At 48.8% G+C, this 18,473-nt stretch overlaps 2 protein-coding genes across 13 annotated transcripts in view; both read left to right on the forward strand.

Annotated features, from left to right (window-relative positions):
• The window catches only part of CHD4 (chromodomain helicase DNA binding protein 4), a 49,395-nt gene extending 48,431 nt beyond the window's left edge, over positions 1-964 (forward strand). For all 12 annotated transcript variants that reach the window (XM_060190179.1, XM_060190180.1, XM_060190181.1 and 9 more), the window contains 2 exons: positions 22-185; positions 360-964. In XM_060190179.1, the coding sequence (XP_060046162.1) occupies positions 22-185; positions 360-377 (182 nt within the window). In that variant the 3' untranslated portion in view covers positions 378-964. The remainder of the gene's footprint in view (positions 1-21; positions 186-359) is intronic.
• Positions 965-1,603: 639 nt separating this feature from the next.
• On the forward strand, positions 1,604-18,178 carry NOP2 (NOP2 nucleolar protein). The gene is made up of 16 exons (XM_007527851.3): positions 1,604-1,759; positions 1,946-2,052; positions 2,892-2,937; positions 3,090-3,178; positions 3,349-3,557; positions 6,294-6,349; positions 6,441-6,607; positions 6,711-6,910; positions 7,372-7,461; positions 9,466-9,553; positions 9,630-9,770; positions 12,916-13,055; positions 13,211-13,300; positions 13,410-13,532; positions 13,627-13,855; positions 17,427-18,178. The coding sequence occupies exons 2-16, from the start codon at positions 1,950-1,952 to the stop codon at positions 18,053-18,055; spliced, it is 2,400 nt and encodes a 799-aa protein (XP_007527913.1). The 5' UTR covers positions 1,604-1,759; positions 1,946-1,949; the 3' UTR covers positions 18,056-18,178.
• The last annotated feature ends 295 nt before the right edge of the window (positions 18,179-18,473 follow it).

An 18,473-nucleotide genomic window follows, 5' to 3' on the forward strand; every position in this document is an offset into this window, starting at 1 on the left:
CCCCTTGTTCTCCCTGTGCAGTTCTCAAACAGCTGGAAGAGTTGCTGAGTGATATGAAAGCTGATGTGACTCGGCTGCCTGCTACCATTGCCCGAATACCCCCAGTTGCTGTGAGGCTACAAATGTCAGAGCGAAACATTCTCAGCCGCCTGGCAAACCGAGCACCTGAGCCTACTCCACAGCAGGTAGAAACACTTGCTTCTGGTTCCAGCAGAGACATTCTGGTTCTTCTATTGATAATTTTGTCCTGTTCCTTGTTTTACACTGGGCAGATGGTGCTGCCTTAGTGGTAAAAGCTCTTGGGGTGGGAGCTAGTTCCTGTGGTCCTGAATGCTGACCTTTGCCCTCTCTCCCTGCAGGTAGCCCAACAGCAGTGAAGAGCTGGATTGTGATACCACCGCCATCGCTGAGCAGTGACCCTCCTCACTTTCCCTTGCCAAGCTTCTCCTCCCAGGGGCCTGAGAGACCCTCTCCTTCCTTCTGCCCGATCTTCCATGTTGTAAAGGAACAGCCCCCTGTGCACCAGGGAGGGGAGAGCGCGAGGGGCAGTGGTGCCCTTCCTGCTGGAGAGAGTGCAGCAGTAGCGCCGGCGCCATCTGCAGGGAGCTGGCCGGCTGGCCTGGGCCCTGGCTTTTCCCCACTGTAACGTCTGTTACACACAAACTGTTGTGGGTTCCTGCCAGGCTTGAAGAAAATGATCTGAATTTCTTCCTCCTTTTGGTTTTATTTTATTTTGTGTTTTATTTTATCCTTTTTTTTGGGGGGGGGGGGAGGGTATTCAGAGTGGGCCGGGCCCCTGGGTGAGACACAGCTACCTCTGTTGGCATCTTTTTAATACCAGGAACCCAGCGGCTCCAGCCACTGAGCGGCTAGAATAAAATAAAGTGAAAAAACAAACAAAAAACAAAAAAGCATAAAAAAAGCAAATTTCTTGATGAAAATTGAAAATAAAAGTTTCCTTGTATTTTAGTGCTCTGGTTTAGTGTGGGTATAGGTGCAGGTGACTTGAGTGTGTATGAGCAGCTCCTAGGGAGCCTGTTGTGCTGACACTACAGCAGTGCCTGTACCCCGGGGTACCCCCGTCTCTGGGGAAGCGAGGGAAGATCCAGAACTACTCGCCAAGCTCCGACCTGGAGGGAGCCAGCTTCTCTAGGCTGCAGGTTTCTCTCACAAGGTCTTCTCCCCGGGTTGGCATTGTCCTTGTAAATGTGCCATCTCTAGAAGCAAGAGGTCTTTGAAAGACAGCATAATGGTTATGCAGAGACTCTCATGCGGGAGGTTCCAGAGTCCCCCACACCACCAAAGCCAGAGCTGAGCAGTGCTCAGCAGAGGGACCTGGGCAGGAAGGAACCTGGCCTGATTGCTGTGGGTCAAGGAAGAGGGCTCCCAGAGAGAAGGGTGGGCATGTGGTAAGCGGCGTGGGCTCTGTGATGCTCAGAGTGTCAGATGGGTGGGCAGCCGTCGGGAGGGGTGACTTCTCGACCGGTTTCGCTCACTCAAACCTCTGGTGGGGAAAACAGCCTGCGGGGAAGCTGGGAGACAGCCGTCCTCGATACTGCCAGTTTCCAGAGCGAACTTCCTGCCCAGGCTCCGCCCCGGGCCCTGAAACAGGAAGAGGCGGCACCACGGGGGCGAGCGCGCGCTCTGCGTCTGCGCAGAGGCCCCTCCGTGGCGTGTGACGCCCGAAACCTAATTCGGCGTGCACGTGGAGCGCTGCGCTTTGGACCCGGGGCCGCGGGCAGCCGCGATCCGCTCTCAGGTGAGCCGCGGCAGGAGGAGTTCGGGAAGGAGGGGCGAGCGCCTGGACTTGGGCTGGGGCTGGGAGAACGGCTGGGGTCCCTGGACCCCGCAGGGTGGGCATAGAGGCTCGGCCGCGGCGAGGGACGTTTCTTCATTCGGGCCTGCGGGGTCCGCGGCCCACCCTGCTCGTCTTCCTTTCCCCCAGCACCATGGGGCGCAAGCTGGACCCTGCGAAGGAGAAGCGCGGCCCGGGCCGGAAGGCTCGCAAGCAGAAGGGCGCTGAGACGGAGCTCGCCAGGTTCCTGCCCGCAGGTGAGTCCGCCCCCCGCCGGGCTGCACCCCGACCCGCGCACTCGCCCGCTGTCTCTCCCGGCTGCTGTTGATGCAGCCGGGCCCGGTCGTGGGACGTCGGGAAACAAGGATGCATGCAGCGCACACGGCCAGCGGTGCTGGAGCTCTGGGCACAAGCACCCAGCCAGGGAGAGGCGCGACTGAGGGAATTCAGAGATGTTGCTGAGGGGCTGGGGAGACAGCGTCATGATTCTGCGAGACTCTCCTGCCCGAAACTCTGAGGTCTCGAGTTCAGTCACCAGCACCGTCATCAGCCTGAGCTGAGCAGGGCTCTGGTACCTGGATCTCTTTGATTAAAATAGAAGATGTCTTTAAGAAGTCGAGGTTTTTTATTTTTTTAAGCAAATGGAAACCAGGAGTGGGATGGGATAGACCAGTCACTGAGCTGTGTTATGACGGGGTGGCAAGGAAAGGCTGGTGAGAGAGAAGGACGTGGAGGTAGCGTATAGTTAGTAAATGACAGGACAGACTTAACACCTTTGTATTACTTGGGAGGAGGACGTATGAATACCAGTAGTTGTAAAGTCCCATGTAGTTGGTAACGGATTGAGTCGGTAGTGTCAGAATGTTGATGGTGCTGTTTACTAATATTTGAAGTGAGGGAGGGAGGCAGGCTTTGGGTTTGAGAAACTGAGACCATGGTCTCACCATCTCTACTCTCACTCCTGGTAAATCTCTGTGAAGTGGTCACATTCGACACTATTCTCCTTAGTTCTTCCCCACTTTTTCTTCTCCTATTTCTCCTATAATCTCTTACCTTTTTCTTTTCTTTTCTTTTTTTTTTTTTCTTTTTCTTTAAGATGGCGATGAAAAGTCCAAGAGACTGTCCAGCCGTGCTCGGAAGAGGTAGAGTACACATGTCCAAACCTGTGTGAATTGAAATGGTGCTGCTTGTCTGTAGCTTTGTGATCCTGCTGATTGGTGGTGCTGTGTGTGTGGGGGGGGTGGGGGGGTTGGTCTGGAAATGTGCTGCATTTTTCTATTAATTCCTTTTTCAGGGCAGCCAAGAGGCGATTGGGGTCTGCTGAGGCTCCTGAGCCAAAAAAGTCTCCTGGGGCCAAAGCACTACCTGGAAAGCTACCAAAAGGTCAGTGACAATAGAAGCTGGTGCCACAAGAGGAGTCCTGGGCAGGGAAGGACTTGCTGAGCCTTTCTGGAGTGAAAGACAATAAATATGGGGGGGGGGTGTGAATACAGGTTCCATGGGTGTGGCTGCTGTCAGTCCAGGATTCTTGTAACCTTGGGGAATCTCTGCAGGAATTGTCCAGACACGGGGCAAGAAGGAAGCCCAGGTCTTGCTCGGCACTGCTCGGGGCTTGAAGCGGCCGGCGCCAGCCCACAGCAGTGAGGAAGAAGATGACTCTGGAGAGGATGGTGTGGTGGAACAGGGGGATTTCTGGGTTTCCGAGGACAGTGATGCTGATATGATTGATGACTATGGAGCTGATTCCAACTCAGAGGATGAGGTGAGCTTTCTCTCTCTGTGTGCTCAGGAGGGGATTCTTATTTTTAGGATTCTTTCTTGGCCCTTGCAACTGAGAACCCCTCAGTGACAAGGACAAGCCTGAGTAGAGAAAGGGGATGTGAGAGTTTTGTCACTGCCATCCTAACTTCTTCATACATGTAGGTTTTTAGGAACTGAAGAATAAAGTTTTTTTTTTTATTTACTTATTTTATTTTTTTTATGTGGTAATGAGAGAGGGAGAACCAGAGCATCAGCCTAGCACACACACGTGCTGGGGGATCAAACTCTGAACACATACTTGAAAGTCCAGTGCTTATCTACTGCTATACCTCTCAGTCCACAAGGATAAAGATATAATAATAATGATTTCTGTATTAGGCCATTAATAGTTTACAGTTGACAGGGTATAAAGATTTTAAAGTATGAGGGAGCTGGGTGGTGGCACACCCAGTTAAGCATACACATCACCAAGTGTAAGAACCTGGGTTCCAACCCCAGCTCCCTACCTGCAGGGTTTCTGCTTCACAAGTGGTGAAGCAGGTCTCTTAAGTGTCTGTCTTTCTCTCCCTTTCTCTGTCTCTCCATTCTCTCTCAATTTCTCTGTCCTATCTAATTTAAATATTTATTTAAATAATTTTTACTTATTAGAGACAGAGAAAGGCCAGAGGACTGCTCAGCTCTGGCATATGGTGGTGCTGGGGATTGAACCTGGGACTTCAGAGCCTCAGTCTTTTTGCCTAACCATTATGCTCTCTGCGAGCCCTGTCCTATCTAATTAAAAAAAAGGAAAAAACGGCTGCCTGGAGCCATGGATTCAGAGTGCCAGCCTGAGCCCCAGCGATAACCCTGGTGGCAAGGGAATACTGGGCTGGAGAGATGACAGCCTGTTAAAGATTAAAACTTGTTGGGAGTCGGGCAGCGGGTTAAGCGCATGTGGCGCAAAGCGCAAGGACCGGCTTAAGGATCCCGGTTCGAGCCCCCGGCTCCCCACCTGCAGGAGAGTCTCTTCACAGGTGGTGAAGCAGATCTGCAGGTGTTTGTCTTTCTCTCCCCCTATCTGTCTTCCCCTCCTCTCTCGATTTCTGTCCTAACAACGACGACATTAATAACAACAGTAGTAACTACAACAACAATAAAAAGACAATAAGGGCAACAAAAGGGGAAATAAATAAAATTTTTTAAAAATTTAAAAAAATTAAAAAGATGGAAACTTGTTATTCCTGACGTCCCAGAAATCACAAGTTTGATCCCTGGAACTACCTATGCCAAAGCTGAGTGTCAACTCTGGTATACCTCTCTTGTGACAAATAAAATATAAAACTACTTTGAGCCGGTGACTTCATTTAGGAAGATTTATTTCTGTTTTTAGAATGTACCTACAGCTTGCTTTTGACCATTGTATGCCAGTGAAAATGCTTGTTTTGGGGGTGGGGAGATGAACAGAGGTTGTGCTCAGGGCTTGCATGCAGCATATCCCAGGTTCAATCCCTGGGACCAGAAGTGAACTGTACTCTGGTTAGAAAAAAAAAAAAAGTGAAATGAAATGAAATGAAAAACTGCTTGTGTTCTAATTGTGAATCAGAAAAGGCAGGAAAATTAAAAGTGAATCTTGATTCCTCCCCTCCCCCATATTTTTTGAGAGACAGAGGATGTGGTGGGGGGGGGGGAGAGAGCATAATGGTTATGCAGAGAGACTCTCCCCACACCGTCATAAGCCAGAGCTGAGCAGTGCTCTGGGGGGGGGGGGGGAGACAGTTAGTCTACGGGGTTAAGCGCATATGGCATACATGGCACAAAGCGCAAGGACCAGCATAAAGATCCCGGTTTGAGCTCCCAGCTCTCCACCTGCAGTGGGGTCACTTCACAAGCCACCAGTGAAGCAGGTCTGTAAGTGTCTTTTTCTCCCCCTCTAGAGTGTCTTCCTCTCCTCTCTTAATTTCTCTTTGTCCTATCCAAAAGCAGTAACAAGGACAACAAAATGGGAAAAATGGCCTGGCCTCTGGGAGCAGTGGATTTGTAGTGCAGGAACCAAGTCCCAGTGATAACCCTGGAGGTCAAAAAAAGCATCAGAGCATCATCACTCTGGCTCAGGATCAAACTGAGTACCTTATGCCTGGGAGTTCAGTGCTTTACCTACTGGCCAAAATAGCTTGATTTTAATTGGGGGGCGAGGGGGGGAAGAGTCCAGAAGAACTCTATAGTGAGTTATATCTCTGCCCTCTAAAACACACTTGCTTACAGAGTTTCTCCCCTGCAGGTGAGGATTGGAGGCTTAAATCTGGGTCCTTTTTTTCTTTCTTTTTGGGGTGGTGGGGGGAACACTGCCATTAGCTAGAGCTAAGCAGTGCTCTGGTGTGTCTCTTGTTAAGGGGGGAAAAAAAAAGAGTAGCCTGACTTATAGATGAAATATAGAGAAAGAAAGCAAAGGGGCAAATAAGGGCAAATGAAAACAAATCCTTAAGTGTCTGCACACAGCACTGGGTTGGGTCATGGGGGGGTGGTTTAAGGGAGCTGAGAGGGCCCCAGGAGACTGATAGAGGGATAGTGGTACTTTGCTGTGTTGGGTATGGTGTGGTAAGGGACTTCATGAGGGAGAAGCTCTGAAGTCGTACCCCTAAAACATGGCCTTATAAACCAACATCACCTCAGAAATAAAGAGCCATGGGAGGGGGAGGCACTGTGTGCGCTGTGGGAGGGCAGGGCAGGTTGCACTCCTAGTCTCTGTCTCTGTTTTCAGCTGCTCCCCATTGAGAGGGCTGCCCGGAAGCAGAAGGCCCAGGAAGCTGCTGTTGGGTGAGTTTCTGTCACTTGGGAGGAGAGTAGGACCTGGCAGAAACAGGTGGTGTTGGCTTTGACCTGAAAGTCACTTTGTTCTTCTTGATAGTGAGCAGTGGAGTGAGGAGGAGACTGAGGATGAGGGTGAGGGTGAGGATGAGGAGGAAATGTCTCCTCAGTCGGGCCCCCAGAAGGATGATGAGGCAGATGACGGTCTCCAGATCAATGTGGATGAAGAGTCTTCAGTGCTGCCCCAAGAAGGGGAGATGGAGCCAGATATCCTTCCTGTGTGGGAGCTGGGGTGGCAAGGGTGGGTGCTCGGGGTGAGAGGGGACCCCAGGACCTGGGACTTGATGAAATTGCTCCTTGACATGCTTACATGCCCAGGCTCCAGACTTGCAGCGGGTTCACAAGCGCATTCAGGACATTGTGGGAGTGCTGCGTGACTTTGGGGCTCAGCGGGAGGAAGGACGGTCCCGTTCTGAATACCTGCACCGGCTGCAGAAGGATCTGGCCACGTACTACTCTTATGGGGACTACCTGCTTGGCAAGCTCATGGACCTCTTTCCCCTCAATGAGGTACTTCCCTGCACCTACCACTCTGCATTTTTTTTCTTTATTCCTTTTTTTTTTTTTTTCTTTTGCCTCCAGAGTTATTGCTGGGGCTTGGTGCCTGCACCACAAATCCACTTCTCCTTTTTTTTTTTTCCCTTTTTGTTGCCCTTGTTGTTTAATCATTGTTGTGGTTATTATTGTTGTTGATGATGTCATTGTTGCCAGATAGAACAGACACCTGAAAACCTGCTTCACCGCCTCTGAGGCGACCCCTTCCCCCCAGATGGGGTGCCGGGATCTTTAAGCCCGCCAGTCCTTGCGCTTCATGCCATGTGGCTTAACCTGCTGCACTACTGCCCGGCTCTCCTCTCTCTGCTTTTATGTCCTCCCCACTTCCTCTTTTGTGGAAGGAAGGTAGTCAGCCTCTGCTCCCTCATGGGCTTCTTGGTGGCCTGACTGGACCCTTGCCATCTTAACTTCCCCAGCTGGTGGAGTTCTTAGAAGCTAACGAGGTGCCTCGGCCCATCACACTCAGGACCAACACATTGAAGACCCGGCGCCGAGACCTTGCTCAGGTGAGGACTGGATTTTGGTGTGTGCTTACATTAGAGAACTCCAACTAATCCCAGGGACTTCCTCTCTCCCACTCTTTACTAGTGGGATCTTAGATTAATTTATTTAATTAATGAGAGGAAGAGAGAGAACTGGAGCATCACTCTGGCTTATGGACTGCTGGGGATTGAAGTTGAGCCTCATGCTTGAGATTCCAACAGATTAACCACTGCATTGAGGTACCTCCCAGGCTGCAAGGGGTCATAGGTCTTTTTTTTTTTTTATTGCTAGGGCTCAGTGCCTTGCACTACAAATCCTCTGTTCCTGGTGGCCATCCCCCTCCCCCATTGTTGTTGTTGGATAGGACAGAGAGAAATTGAGAGAGTAGGGGAAGATAGATAAGGGGAGAGGAGACATCTGCATTCCTGCTTCACTGGTTATGAATTGATCCCCCTGCAGGTGTGGAGCTGGAGGCTCAGGGTTTAGAGTTACTAAGCTTTTGTTTTATAGGCAGGACCCCAGGAGGCAGATCTAGACAAACAGAGCACCTCTGGAGTGGATCACTCAGTCTTTACACATGTTCCCATGACAGTGTGGAGAAGGTGACGAGACTGGGATTTTGTCCCTAACCAGAGATGAGATACACATGTACAGATGATTATTTAAGCTCATAATTTCCAAGAGCAATGGGACATGCGGTTAAATCTCAGTTCTGGAGTCAGTGGTGTGGTCCTTGTGTCTCAAATGTGAAGGTAGTCTGCTAACTGTGATTTACTAGTGAGCAAAATGAGAGGAGAGAGAATCAGATCATTGCTCTGGCCAGCTTTACCCACTGTACCATCTTTTTAATTTTTCTTAATGATTTTTAAAAAATATTTATGTATTCCCTTTTGTTGCCCTTACTGTTTTATTGTTCTTGTTATTGATGTTGTTGTTGTTGGATAGGACAGAGAGAAATGGAGGGGGGGGAAGACAGAAGGGGAGAGAAAGATAGACACCTGCAGACCTGCTTCACTGCTTGTGAAGCAACTTCCCTGCAGATGGGGAGCTGGGGCTGGAACTGGGATCCTTAGCCGGTCCTTGTGCTTTGTGCTACGTATGCTTAACCCGCTGTGCTACCACCGACTCCCTTAATGATTTTATTTATTCATAAAGAAGATAAGAGAAAGAACCAGACGTCGCTCTGGTACATGTGCTGCCAGGGATTGAACATAGGGTCTCATGCTTGAGAGTCCAATGCTTTATCCATTGTGCCACCTCCTGGACCATCACTGTACTATCTCTTGGACCACTGTTTTTAATTTTATTTTTATTTAAGTACCTGGGATCAGATTCAAGGTCGTGTGTATACATTTTACTGCTCAACTTCATGCTGTCCCAATTTTTTAAATATATTGGTGACGGGGATTACAAAACATCATTCCACCATCTCCTGGACTTGCACTGTTGTTGTCTTTGGTACTCTCATGTATATGCTGGGAATTGAGCCTGGAGCCTCCTGCTTGCAAAGTATGAACTCTACTTTGCGAGTAATCTCCCTGGGCCCTAATAATAAACTTTGAAGTACTTTCACTGGTAAAATTCAACATTGGGAGGGTGAGCCTTTTGCAAAACTCAAGAGTTCATGTCTAGGAAAAGAGCAGGACCTGGATGTCTTTTTCCATTTGGATGGATCTCAGATGCAGACCTTGATGTAGAGGCCAAAATGAGGGGGAAAAAATGGGATAGGATGAGTTGTGTTTGGTGTGTGGTGGCAGTGTGCAGACAATTCTAGCTGGGTCGGGCCTGGTAAGCCCAGTTGTTTACTTTTTTTCTGGGTATAGCTGCCCACACGTGATTTTTGTTGTTGTCATAAGGGTCTCACCATCTCATGCTGACTTTTTTTCATATAGGATAGGTAATGTAGCACGGAAGCTTCTCCTGGTTGTAGTGCCTGCCTGTAATGTGCATGGCAGTGTAGGCCCCTTCCCAGATGTGCCACTGCCCCCACCCTGCCTCTCTAACATCTCCTCCATTCTTACCATTAGGCACTGATCAATCGTGGGGTTAACCTGGACCCCCTGGGCAAGTGGTCAAAAACTGGCCTGGTGGTGTATGATTCTTCAGTGCCAATTGGTAAGTGTTTCCTGCCTCCTCACCATTCTGCCCCTGAGCTTGTCGCAGTGTGTCACAGGAGGGTCCTCTTCCACAGGGGCGACTCCCGAGTACCTGGCCGGCCACTACATGCTGCAGGGAGCCTCCAGCATGCTGCCTGTCATGGCCTTGGCACCCCAGGAGCACGAGCGGATCCTGGACATGTGCTGTGCCCCTGGAGGAAAAACCAGCTACATGGGTATGAGAAGGGCGGGCAGTGTGGGGCTCTGCTGCCTCTCACTTCTGGAGTGGCTGAGGCAGGTGATGCAGTGGTATTGAGGAAACTGTAGATGCCTGTCAGAGTGTGCTGGAGCACGTGCTCTGGATTCCAGCCTGTGTGTGCTGCTTAATAACCTGGGCTCACCATTGTTCCTCTTTAGTCAGTACTGGGCTTAGTTGAGCATTGTACTATGTTTGAGTTTGAGGGTTGAAATAACGTACCTATAAGTTCTTTCTTGGGGGCCAGGCAGTGGCGCACCTGGTTAAGTGCACACATTACAGTGTGCAAGGACCCAGGTTCAAGCCTCTGGTCCCCACCTGCAGGGGGAAAGCTTCATGAGTGGTGAGGCAGGACTGTGGGTGTCCCTCTGTCTCTTCCCCCTCTGTCTCTCCCTCCCCTCTCAATTTCTCTCTGTCTCTATTCAATAATAAATAAATAAATAAATAAATAAAAAATAATTTTAAAATATGTATTTATTTATTTTCCCTTTTGTTGCCCTTGTTTTTTATTGTTGTTATTGATGTCGTCCTTGATAGAACAGAGAGAAGTAGAGAAAGGAAGGGAAGATAGAGAGGGGGAGAGAAAGATAGATACCTGCAGACCTGCTTCACCACCTGTGAAGCGACTCCCCTGCAGGTGGGGAGTTGGGGGCTCGAACCGGGATCCTTGCTCCAGTCCTTGTGCTTTGCGCCACGTGCACTTAACCCGCTGCACTACCGCCCAATTCCCTTGAAGTTCTTTCTTTTTTCTTTTTTTTCTTTTTCTTTAATGAGAAAGAGAACACCGGGCATAGGGCATAGGGCAGGGGTAGATAGAATAATGGCTATGCAAAGAGACTCATGCCTGAGGCTCCAAAGTCCAGTATTCAGTCCCCCTGCACCACTATAAGTTAAGAGCTGAACAGTGCTCTGGTAAAAAGAGAAGGAAAAAACAAACAAAAAAACCAGACATCACTCTGGTATGTGTTCTGCCAGAGACTGAACTCGGGACCTCATGGTTGAAAGTCAAATGCTTTATCCACTCTGTTACCTCCCAGACCACTAGAAGTTAAATGTAGTTAAGTAGCCATAACCACCTATTTTACTAAACAGCCAAAGTAGCAGAGCCATAAAACCAATTACCCACCTTTATTTTTTTTGTAAAGGGGTCCTAATGAGAGAGAACACTAGAATATCACTCTGGCACATATATGTGATGGTAAGGGTTGAACCTGGGGCCTCATCCTTGAGAGTCTAATGCCACCTCCCAGGCCACACCTACTTTGATTTAAAAACTTCACAAGGTCACTAGCATTGGTAGAGGCTTGGCAAGCACAGGAGCAGCCCAGGAGGTGATGCTGTGGAGAGAACATTGGACTCTAAACTGTGAGGTCTTAAGTTTCATCTCCACCATTGCAAGTGTCAGAGTGATGATCTGGTTTTATTTCACTGTGTCATAAATAAATAAATTTCTTTAAAAAAAGAAGAGGGCTGCCTGATAGCTAACTTGAGTGGCACACTTGTTTTGTTATGTGCACCAAGGTTTGAGCCCCACCTGTTCCCCCCAGCCCCATTGCAGGAAGCTTTCGTGCTGTGGTCTGCCTTTTTGTGTCCCTCTGTATCTGAAAAAGTTCACCCGGAGCAATGAAACTCCAGGGACAACAACAACAAAAAAGTTGCTATGAAAAAAATATTGTTCAGTTTTGACTCAGTGTAAATAAACCTTGAAGCATAATAATCTGCCTTTACTATAAGAAGGAGATATCTTGAAATAAGTTGTTAAAAAAATAATGAGGGGGGAGTTGGGCGGTAGCGCAGAGGAGTCGCTTCACAGGCGGTGAAGCAGGTCTGCAGGTGTCTTTCTCTCCCCCCTCTGTCTTCCCCTTCTCTCTCCATTTCTCTCTGTCCTACTCAACAACAACAATAATAACTACAACAATAAAACAACAAGGGTAACAAAAGGGAATAAAATAAATAAATACTTTAAAACATGAGGGGCCAGGTGGTGGCACATCTGGTTAAGCGCACACATTACAGTGCACCAGGACCTGGGTTCAATCCCCTGGTCCCCAACTAGAAGAGGAAAGCTTCACGAGTGGTGAAGCAGGGCTGCAGGTCTTTCTGTCTCTCTCCCCTTCTATCTTCCATTCTCAATTTCTCTGTTTCTGTGCAATAATAAATAAATAAGATTATTTAACAGTTTTTTAAAATATTTTTTATTCCCTTTTGTTGCCCTTGTTTTATTGTTGTTGTTATTGTCATTGTTGAATAGGACAGAGAGAAGTGGAGAGAGGAGGGGAAGATAGAGGGGGGAAAGACAGACACCTGCAGACCTGCTTTACCACTTGTGAAGCGACTCCCCTGCAGCTGGGGAGCCGGGGGAGAGTAAGATTTAAAAAAAAAAAAAAAAAAAGGGAGTGCAGGTGTTGATGTAGCCAGTTGAGTGCAGACATTAACCATGTGTAAGGACTCAGGTTTAGGCCCGGACCCCTGCCTGCAGGGTGGAAGCTTCACAAGGAGTGAAGTGCTGCAGGTCCTTCTTTCTCTCTTTTATTCTCCCTCCCCCGACCCCAGTTTCTCTCTGTCCTATGAAATGAAAGGGGAGAAAGAAGAATGGGAAATAAAGAGGGCAGGGTAGATAGCATAATGGCTATGCAAACAAACTTTCATGCTTGAGGCTCCATAGCCCCAGGTTCAATCCCCCACACCACCATAAGCCAGAGCTGAGCAGTGCTCTGGTTAAAAAAAAAAAGAAGAAGGAGGAGGAGGAAGAAAGGGCATGTTGGCATTTGGTTTATCATCAGTTTCCAGTGGCTGGGGAGCCAGAGATGACCCGAACTGCCCCTGCGGCTCCAGACAGACTATGACCCACATAGTCAACGACTGCCACCTCTCCAGATTCAAAGGAGGTCTGGAAACTTTACATCAGGCTCAACCTGACGCTGTTGACTGGCTACGGAAGAAGGGCAAACGCTAGAAGAAGAAGTTTCCAGTGCAGACTGGATGGATGACCTAGAAGGGGGGCTTCCTGGGGCTTGTCTCACAAGGTGGTGAGAGCCCTGCCCCTAGGGCTCCTGGGCTGGAGCAGGGAGTAGGCAGGAGGAGGGGCCACCTGCTGATCACTGTGCCCGTCCCCACCCCTCCAGCCCAGCTGATGAAAAACACAGGCATGATCCTCGCCAATGATGCAAATGCCGAGCGCCTCAAGAGTGTCGTGGGCAACCTGCACCGGCTTGGGGTCACCAACACTGTCATCAGCCACTACGATGGGCGGCAGTTCCCCAAGGTGGGTGGGCCTGCCTCCCACTAGCCCCGGGCCTGTCACCCAGTATGTCTTTTACTTCCCCCCATCCCACACCAGAATGTGTACAGCAGCCCACCCCATGAAATAGCTGGTGTGGAGTGCCCAAAACACATGGCTGACCTTGCCCCCTTGTCCAGGTGGTTGGGGGCTTTGACCGAGTACTGCTGGATGCTCCCTGCAGCGGCACCGGGGTTATCTCCAAGGACCCAGCTGTGAAGACTAACAAGGTGAGGAGTGGGGCTGAGGTGGCAGGCCGAGGCTCCAGTGACAGGGCTCTCCCCACTCCTGAGGCTGCCTTTTGCAGTTTTGACAGCCTTGGGCCTCTCTTTGGGACAGGATGAAAAGGACGTCCTGCGCTGTGCTCACCTTCAGAAGGAGTTGCTCCTGAGTGCTATCGACTCAGTTAATGCTGCCTCCAAGACGGGCGGCTACCTCGTCTACTGCACCTGCTCCATCATGGTGAAGCCTCTGCTGGGGTGGAGCTGGAGCTGTGGGGCCGCGCCTCGAGGCTGTGTGCCCTGAGCCCTTCTATCTGTGTCTTCTCTCCTCTCAGGTGGAAGAGAATGAGTGGGTGGTGGACTATGCCCTGAAGAAGCGGAATGTGCGGCTGGTGCCCACAGGGCTAGACTTTGGCCAGGAGGGCTTTACTCGCTTTCGAGAAAGGCGCTTCCATCCCACTCTGCGCTCCACCCGTCGCTTCTACCCTCACACCCACAATATGGATGGCTTCTTTATTGCCAAGTTCAAGAAATTCTCCAATTCTATTCCCCAGTCCCAAACAGGTAAATGATCTGCTTTCCTACACTTCATTGCCACCTCTGGCCTTTCTTCCTTTTAGGATATATGTAGATTTAGGATAGATACAGAGAAAAGTTAAGAGGGAAGAGGAATATACACATAACCCCTCTAAAGCACTGTTGCACCACCCCATAAAGCTTTCCTCTGCGTGTGGGGACCAGGGGCTTTGGGCACCAAAACATGCACTCAAGCAGGTGTGCCACCACCCAGATGTACCTTTCAGAAGGCTGGACAGTGTGGCGGAAGGGCTTCTGCTCCCTCATGGCCTGGACCCTATCTGAGTGCTAGTGTTCATTTGCGTGGGAGCTTTTATTTGTATTCTGCCAGGTGACTGCAGCTCTTGAGCACTAAGTGCCTTTCCGGCGCTGTTGTGGTTTCTTTTTCCGGCGCTGTTGTGGTTTCTTTCCCATCCTAGCCCAGGGCTGCCTTCCTGCTACTAGACCTCTGTTGGGCCAGAGTTGTCCGCATGGGGTTGGCACAGGACCTCCTCAGAACTATCAGCAGTTCTGGGTCCAGTGTATGAATTTGCAGATCACTTTCTCAGCCATCTTGAGAGCCTGGTGAGGATCTAGGGAGGAGGTGGGGCTTCTGAAACATTGCTCATTTTTGGCCTACAGCTCTGGGTTTAGTGGGAATAGGGAGAAAAGTGCTTGCAATGCTACTGAGTTCATTTTTTTCCCTTAAATTTTTTTTAAAAGTTTATTTATTTGGTGTTGGGTAGAGACAGAAAAATTGAGAAGGGGGAGATAGAGAGGAAGAGAGACAGAGAGACACCTGCAGACCTGCTTCACCATCTGTGAAGCGACTCCCCTGCAGGTGGGGAGCCAGGGGCTGGAACCGGGATCCTGACCGGACCTTGTGCTTTGTGCCACGTGCACTTAACCCGCTGCACTACCGCCCGACTCCCTCCCTTAAATTTTTTAAGAGTATTTTTATTTTATTTATTGGATAGAGACAGCCAGAAGTTGAGAGGTAGAGGGAAATGGGGTGATAAAGAGGGAGACAGACACCTGTTACACTACTTCACCACTCTGAAACCTAGCCCTCTGCAGGTGGGGGGTGCAGGTTTAATCCCTTGCACATTATCATGTGTGCTCAATCAGGTGTGTCACAACCCAGCCCCACCCCTTGCTTTTTTTTTTTATTTTATTTGATAGGACAGAGACTTTTAGAGGGAAAAGGAAGATGAGAGACAGATAACCTGCAGACTACTTCATGACTTCTGAGGCTTTCCCCCTGCAAGTGGGGACCAGGGGCTTGAACCCAGGTCCTTGCACACTATAATGGTGTCTATTTGATCTGGAGGTACCACCACCTGCCTTCCTTTTTTTTTTTTTTGCCTCCAGGGTTATTGCTGGGACTCAGTGCTTACACTATAAATGTACTGCTCCTGGAGGCTATTTTTTCCCTTTTGTTGTCCTTTTTGTTTATCATTGCTGTAGTTATTGCTGGTTAGGACAGAGAGAAATCTAGAGAGGAGGGGAAGTCGGGGAGAAAAAGACACCTGCAGACCTGCTTCACCGCTTGTGAAACGACTCCCCTGCAAGTGGGGAGCCAGGGGCTCGAGCCGGGATCTTCGCATCATGTGCGTTTACCTGCTGTGCTGCTACCCGGTCCCCCTTTTTTTCTTTAAATATTAAATTTCTGAAATTATTTTGTCCTTGTTTTGTATTCCTTTATAGAAATCTACCATTACCAGCTCTTACCCTTTCCTTTTGACTAACAAACACCTCCAGATAGCTGCCTCTTCCTTTTAGCATGAGTGGTTTTACTTGCCATGTTTCTTCTTATATGAGATAAAGTTTATTTTGCAATATTGTATACTATATTTCATCTACTTTGCAGCAACGTTTTCCTACTTTATTTGTAATACATAGTATCTTGCCTGAGTGTTATGTATTCAGCTTTTATATTATTTACATTTGAATGAGATGGTTTTTCTGGAACAAACTAAGCTAAAAGCTGCACTGGAGGGGCAGGTGGTTGTGGATACGTGTTATAGTGCGCAAGGACCCGGGTTCAAGCCCCTGTCCCCACCTGCAAGGGGAAAGCTTTGCGAGTGGTGAAGCAGGGCTGCAGGTGCTTCTCTCTGTCTCTTTCTTCCTATCACCCCCTTCCCTCTCAAATTCTGGCTGTCTCTATCCAATAAATAAAGTTTAAAAATATTAAAAAAAAAAAAAAAAGCTGTATTGGATTCTCTGGATGAGTTCTGTCCTATCAAATAAAATGGGGGGGGGGGGGCATGCCTCCAGTAGTGGTGGATTTATAGTGTCAGCACCGAGCCCCAGTGATAACCTTGGAGGCAATAAAATAAAAATTAATTAGTGGCCCTAAGAAGGTCATATTTGTTGTCAAAGTCATTAAGAAACTGCAAATTTTATGACTTGAAATTAACTTTATAATCTACATGAAAAATACTGTATTCTGATAAAAAATAAACTGCTTCAGGCTTATACAGGATTCAGCTCTACGTAAGTGTCTTATTATCTTCTGTCCTCAAGGGGGCACAGTTTCCTCTAAAAACCTTTTAACTGGAGGATGGGGAGGATGGCAGGAGGATCCTGTCTCTGAATTCAGGTTTCAAATGGAGTTTGAGTAAAGGCTGGTTGGTGCTAAGTAATGAAGGGACATGTCTCAGTGGGTAGAGTGCATCCTTTTAGATCTGAGAGTGGTCAGACCATTGTCACTGCATAGATTAAACTGGTGCTGTTTTTTTTTTTTTTTTTTTTTCCTCTCAAGAACTTTATCCTTGGGTCTGGGTGGTGGTGTACATGGTTGAGCGCACATGTTATAGTGTGTATAGTGTGCAAGGACCCAAGTTCAAGACCATGGTTCCCATCTGCAAGGGGAAAACTTCACAAGTGGTTAAGCAATTCTGCTGGTGTCTTTTTTTTTCCGTCTCTGTTTTCCCCTTCCCTCTCAGTTTCTAGCTAGCTCTATCCAATAAGTAAATAAAGATATATATGTTTTTAAACTTTACCCTTAATTTATTTTGTTTGCCATCAGGGTTATCACTGGAGCAAAGTTTGTCCCCTGCAGATGGGGAGTAGCAGCTCAAACTTGAGTCCTTGCTCATGGTAATGTGCACTCAATTGGGCCTATCAGTGCCTGGCCCCAGAAAGTTCTTAAGTAATGAGTCTTGATTATTTACCCTTAGGCACTGTGCCTAATTGTATAATTTAACTCCACTTAATTTCCTCTACTAATGCTCAAGGCCTAGTGATGGCCCTTTTTTAAAAAAAAAAAAATTATTTATTCCCTTTTGTTGCCCTTGTTGTAGTTATTATTGTTACTGATTTCATTGTTGTTGTTGGATAGGACAAAGAGAAATGAAGAGAGATGGGGAAGACAGAGGGGGGAGAGAAAGACAGACACCTGCAGACCTGCTTCACCACCTGTGAAGCAATTCCCCTGCAGGTGGGGAGCCGGGAGCTCAAACCGGGATCCTTCAGCAGGTCCTTGCGCTTTGCGCCACGTGCACTTAACCCACCCGACACTACCCGCCCGACTCCCTAATGGCCCGTTTTTATTCTTAAATCCTCTTTCTCACCCCAGGAGATTCTGCAGCGTCTGGTCCTACAAACCCAGACTCGCTGGATGTGAAAGATCAGGTGGCCTCCGCACCTGAGAGCACCAGCCAGCCTTCTAAGAAAGCCAAAGTAGCTGTGAAAGCAAAGCAGCAGTTGGAGAAACAGCAACATCTCAGAAAGACCTCCTTCCTGAAGCAGAATGGCATCTCCAAAGGGACAGACTCAGAATTGTCCACTGTACCTTCTGTCACAGACACCCAAACCTCCTCCCATCGTCAAGCCAGCTGTCAGTCAGCTAAAACAAAAATGACTGGGAAACTAAAGCAGCCATCGCCCAGAATGCAGTCCTCTAAGAAGGCTGGCTCCCTGAAGCGGAATGTTCCTCCTGAGGGTGCAGACACAGAAGCTCCTGCTGTGTTGTCCCTCTCTGGGACCCAGGCCACACTCAAGCCTGAGCATCACAGTCACCCCTTTGGGAAAACCCCAGGGTCTGCGAAAGTGAAAAAGCCTTTCAAGAAAGCTGCCTTCCAGAAACAGAATGGTATCCCAAAGGGACCTAAGACTTCCTCTGCAACCCCCCAGAGTCCCCAAGGGCCACCCCGGAAGAGAAGAAAATCTCAGTCCAGAGAGAGGAGTCAAGCCCTGTTGTCTTAGACCAGTGGTTGAAGCTAGATGGCTAGTGCTCACCCCTGTCTCTCTTTTAGAACTGTTTACCTCTGCCAGAATGACTTCCCCATTGTGCATACCAATGAAATTTAATACATATTTTGCGATGTTTGGCTGTTTTGTGTTCCTTTGATTTTGGTACCAGGGATGGGACTCAGGATCGCTCATGGCTAAGCATCTGCTTTGCAGTGAGGGCTATCCTTGGCTCCTGGTAGCCATGTTTTGAGGACACTTGAGTACTGACTGCTGCTTTAAGAGTAGAGGTGGGGAAGAGGTAGGTTGCAGTACTGTGGGGGAGAGCCCGGCATGCTGGGGTTATGGGGGGTGGAGCTCAAACCCGGAATGGTCGGGGTGCCCGCCTCCCGTTACATCTCATTGGCTTCTTCTCTGCGTGTTTCCGCCCCCT

Source organism: Erinaceus europaeus, chromosome 4 (genome assembly GCF_950295315.1).
Source record: "Erinaceus europaeus chromosome 4, mEriEur2.1, whole genome shotgun sequence".
Classification (NCBI taxonomy): domain Eukaryota; kingdom Metazoa; phylum Chordata; class Mammalia; order Eulipotyphla; family Erinaceidae; genus Erinaceus; species Erinaceus europaeus.

Coding starts and splice junctions, on each gene's coding strand:
- NOP2 (XM_007527851.3), top strand. CDS start 1,950: ATGGGGCGCAAGCTGGACCCTGCGAAGGAGAAGCGCGGCCCGGGCCGG. Junction 3,179..3,348: donor ACCTGGAAAGCTACCAAAAG/GTCAGTGACAAT, acceptor GAATCTCTGCAG/GAATTGTCCAGACACGGGGC. Junction 13,533..13,626: donor ACTGCACCTGCTCCATCATG/GTGAAGCCTCTG, acceptor CTCTCCTCTCAG/GTGGAAGAGAATGAGTGGGT.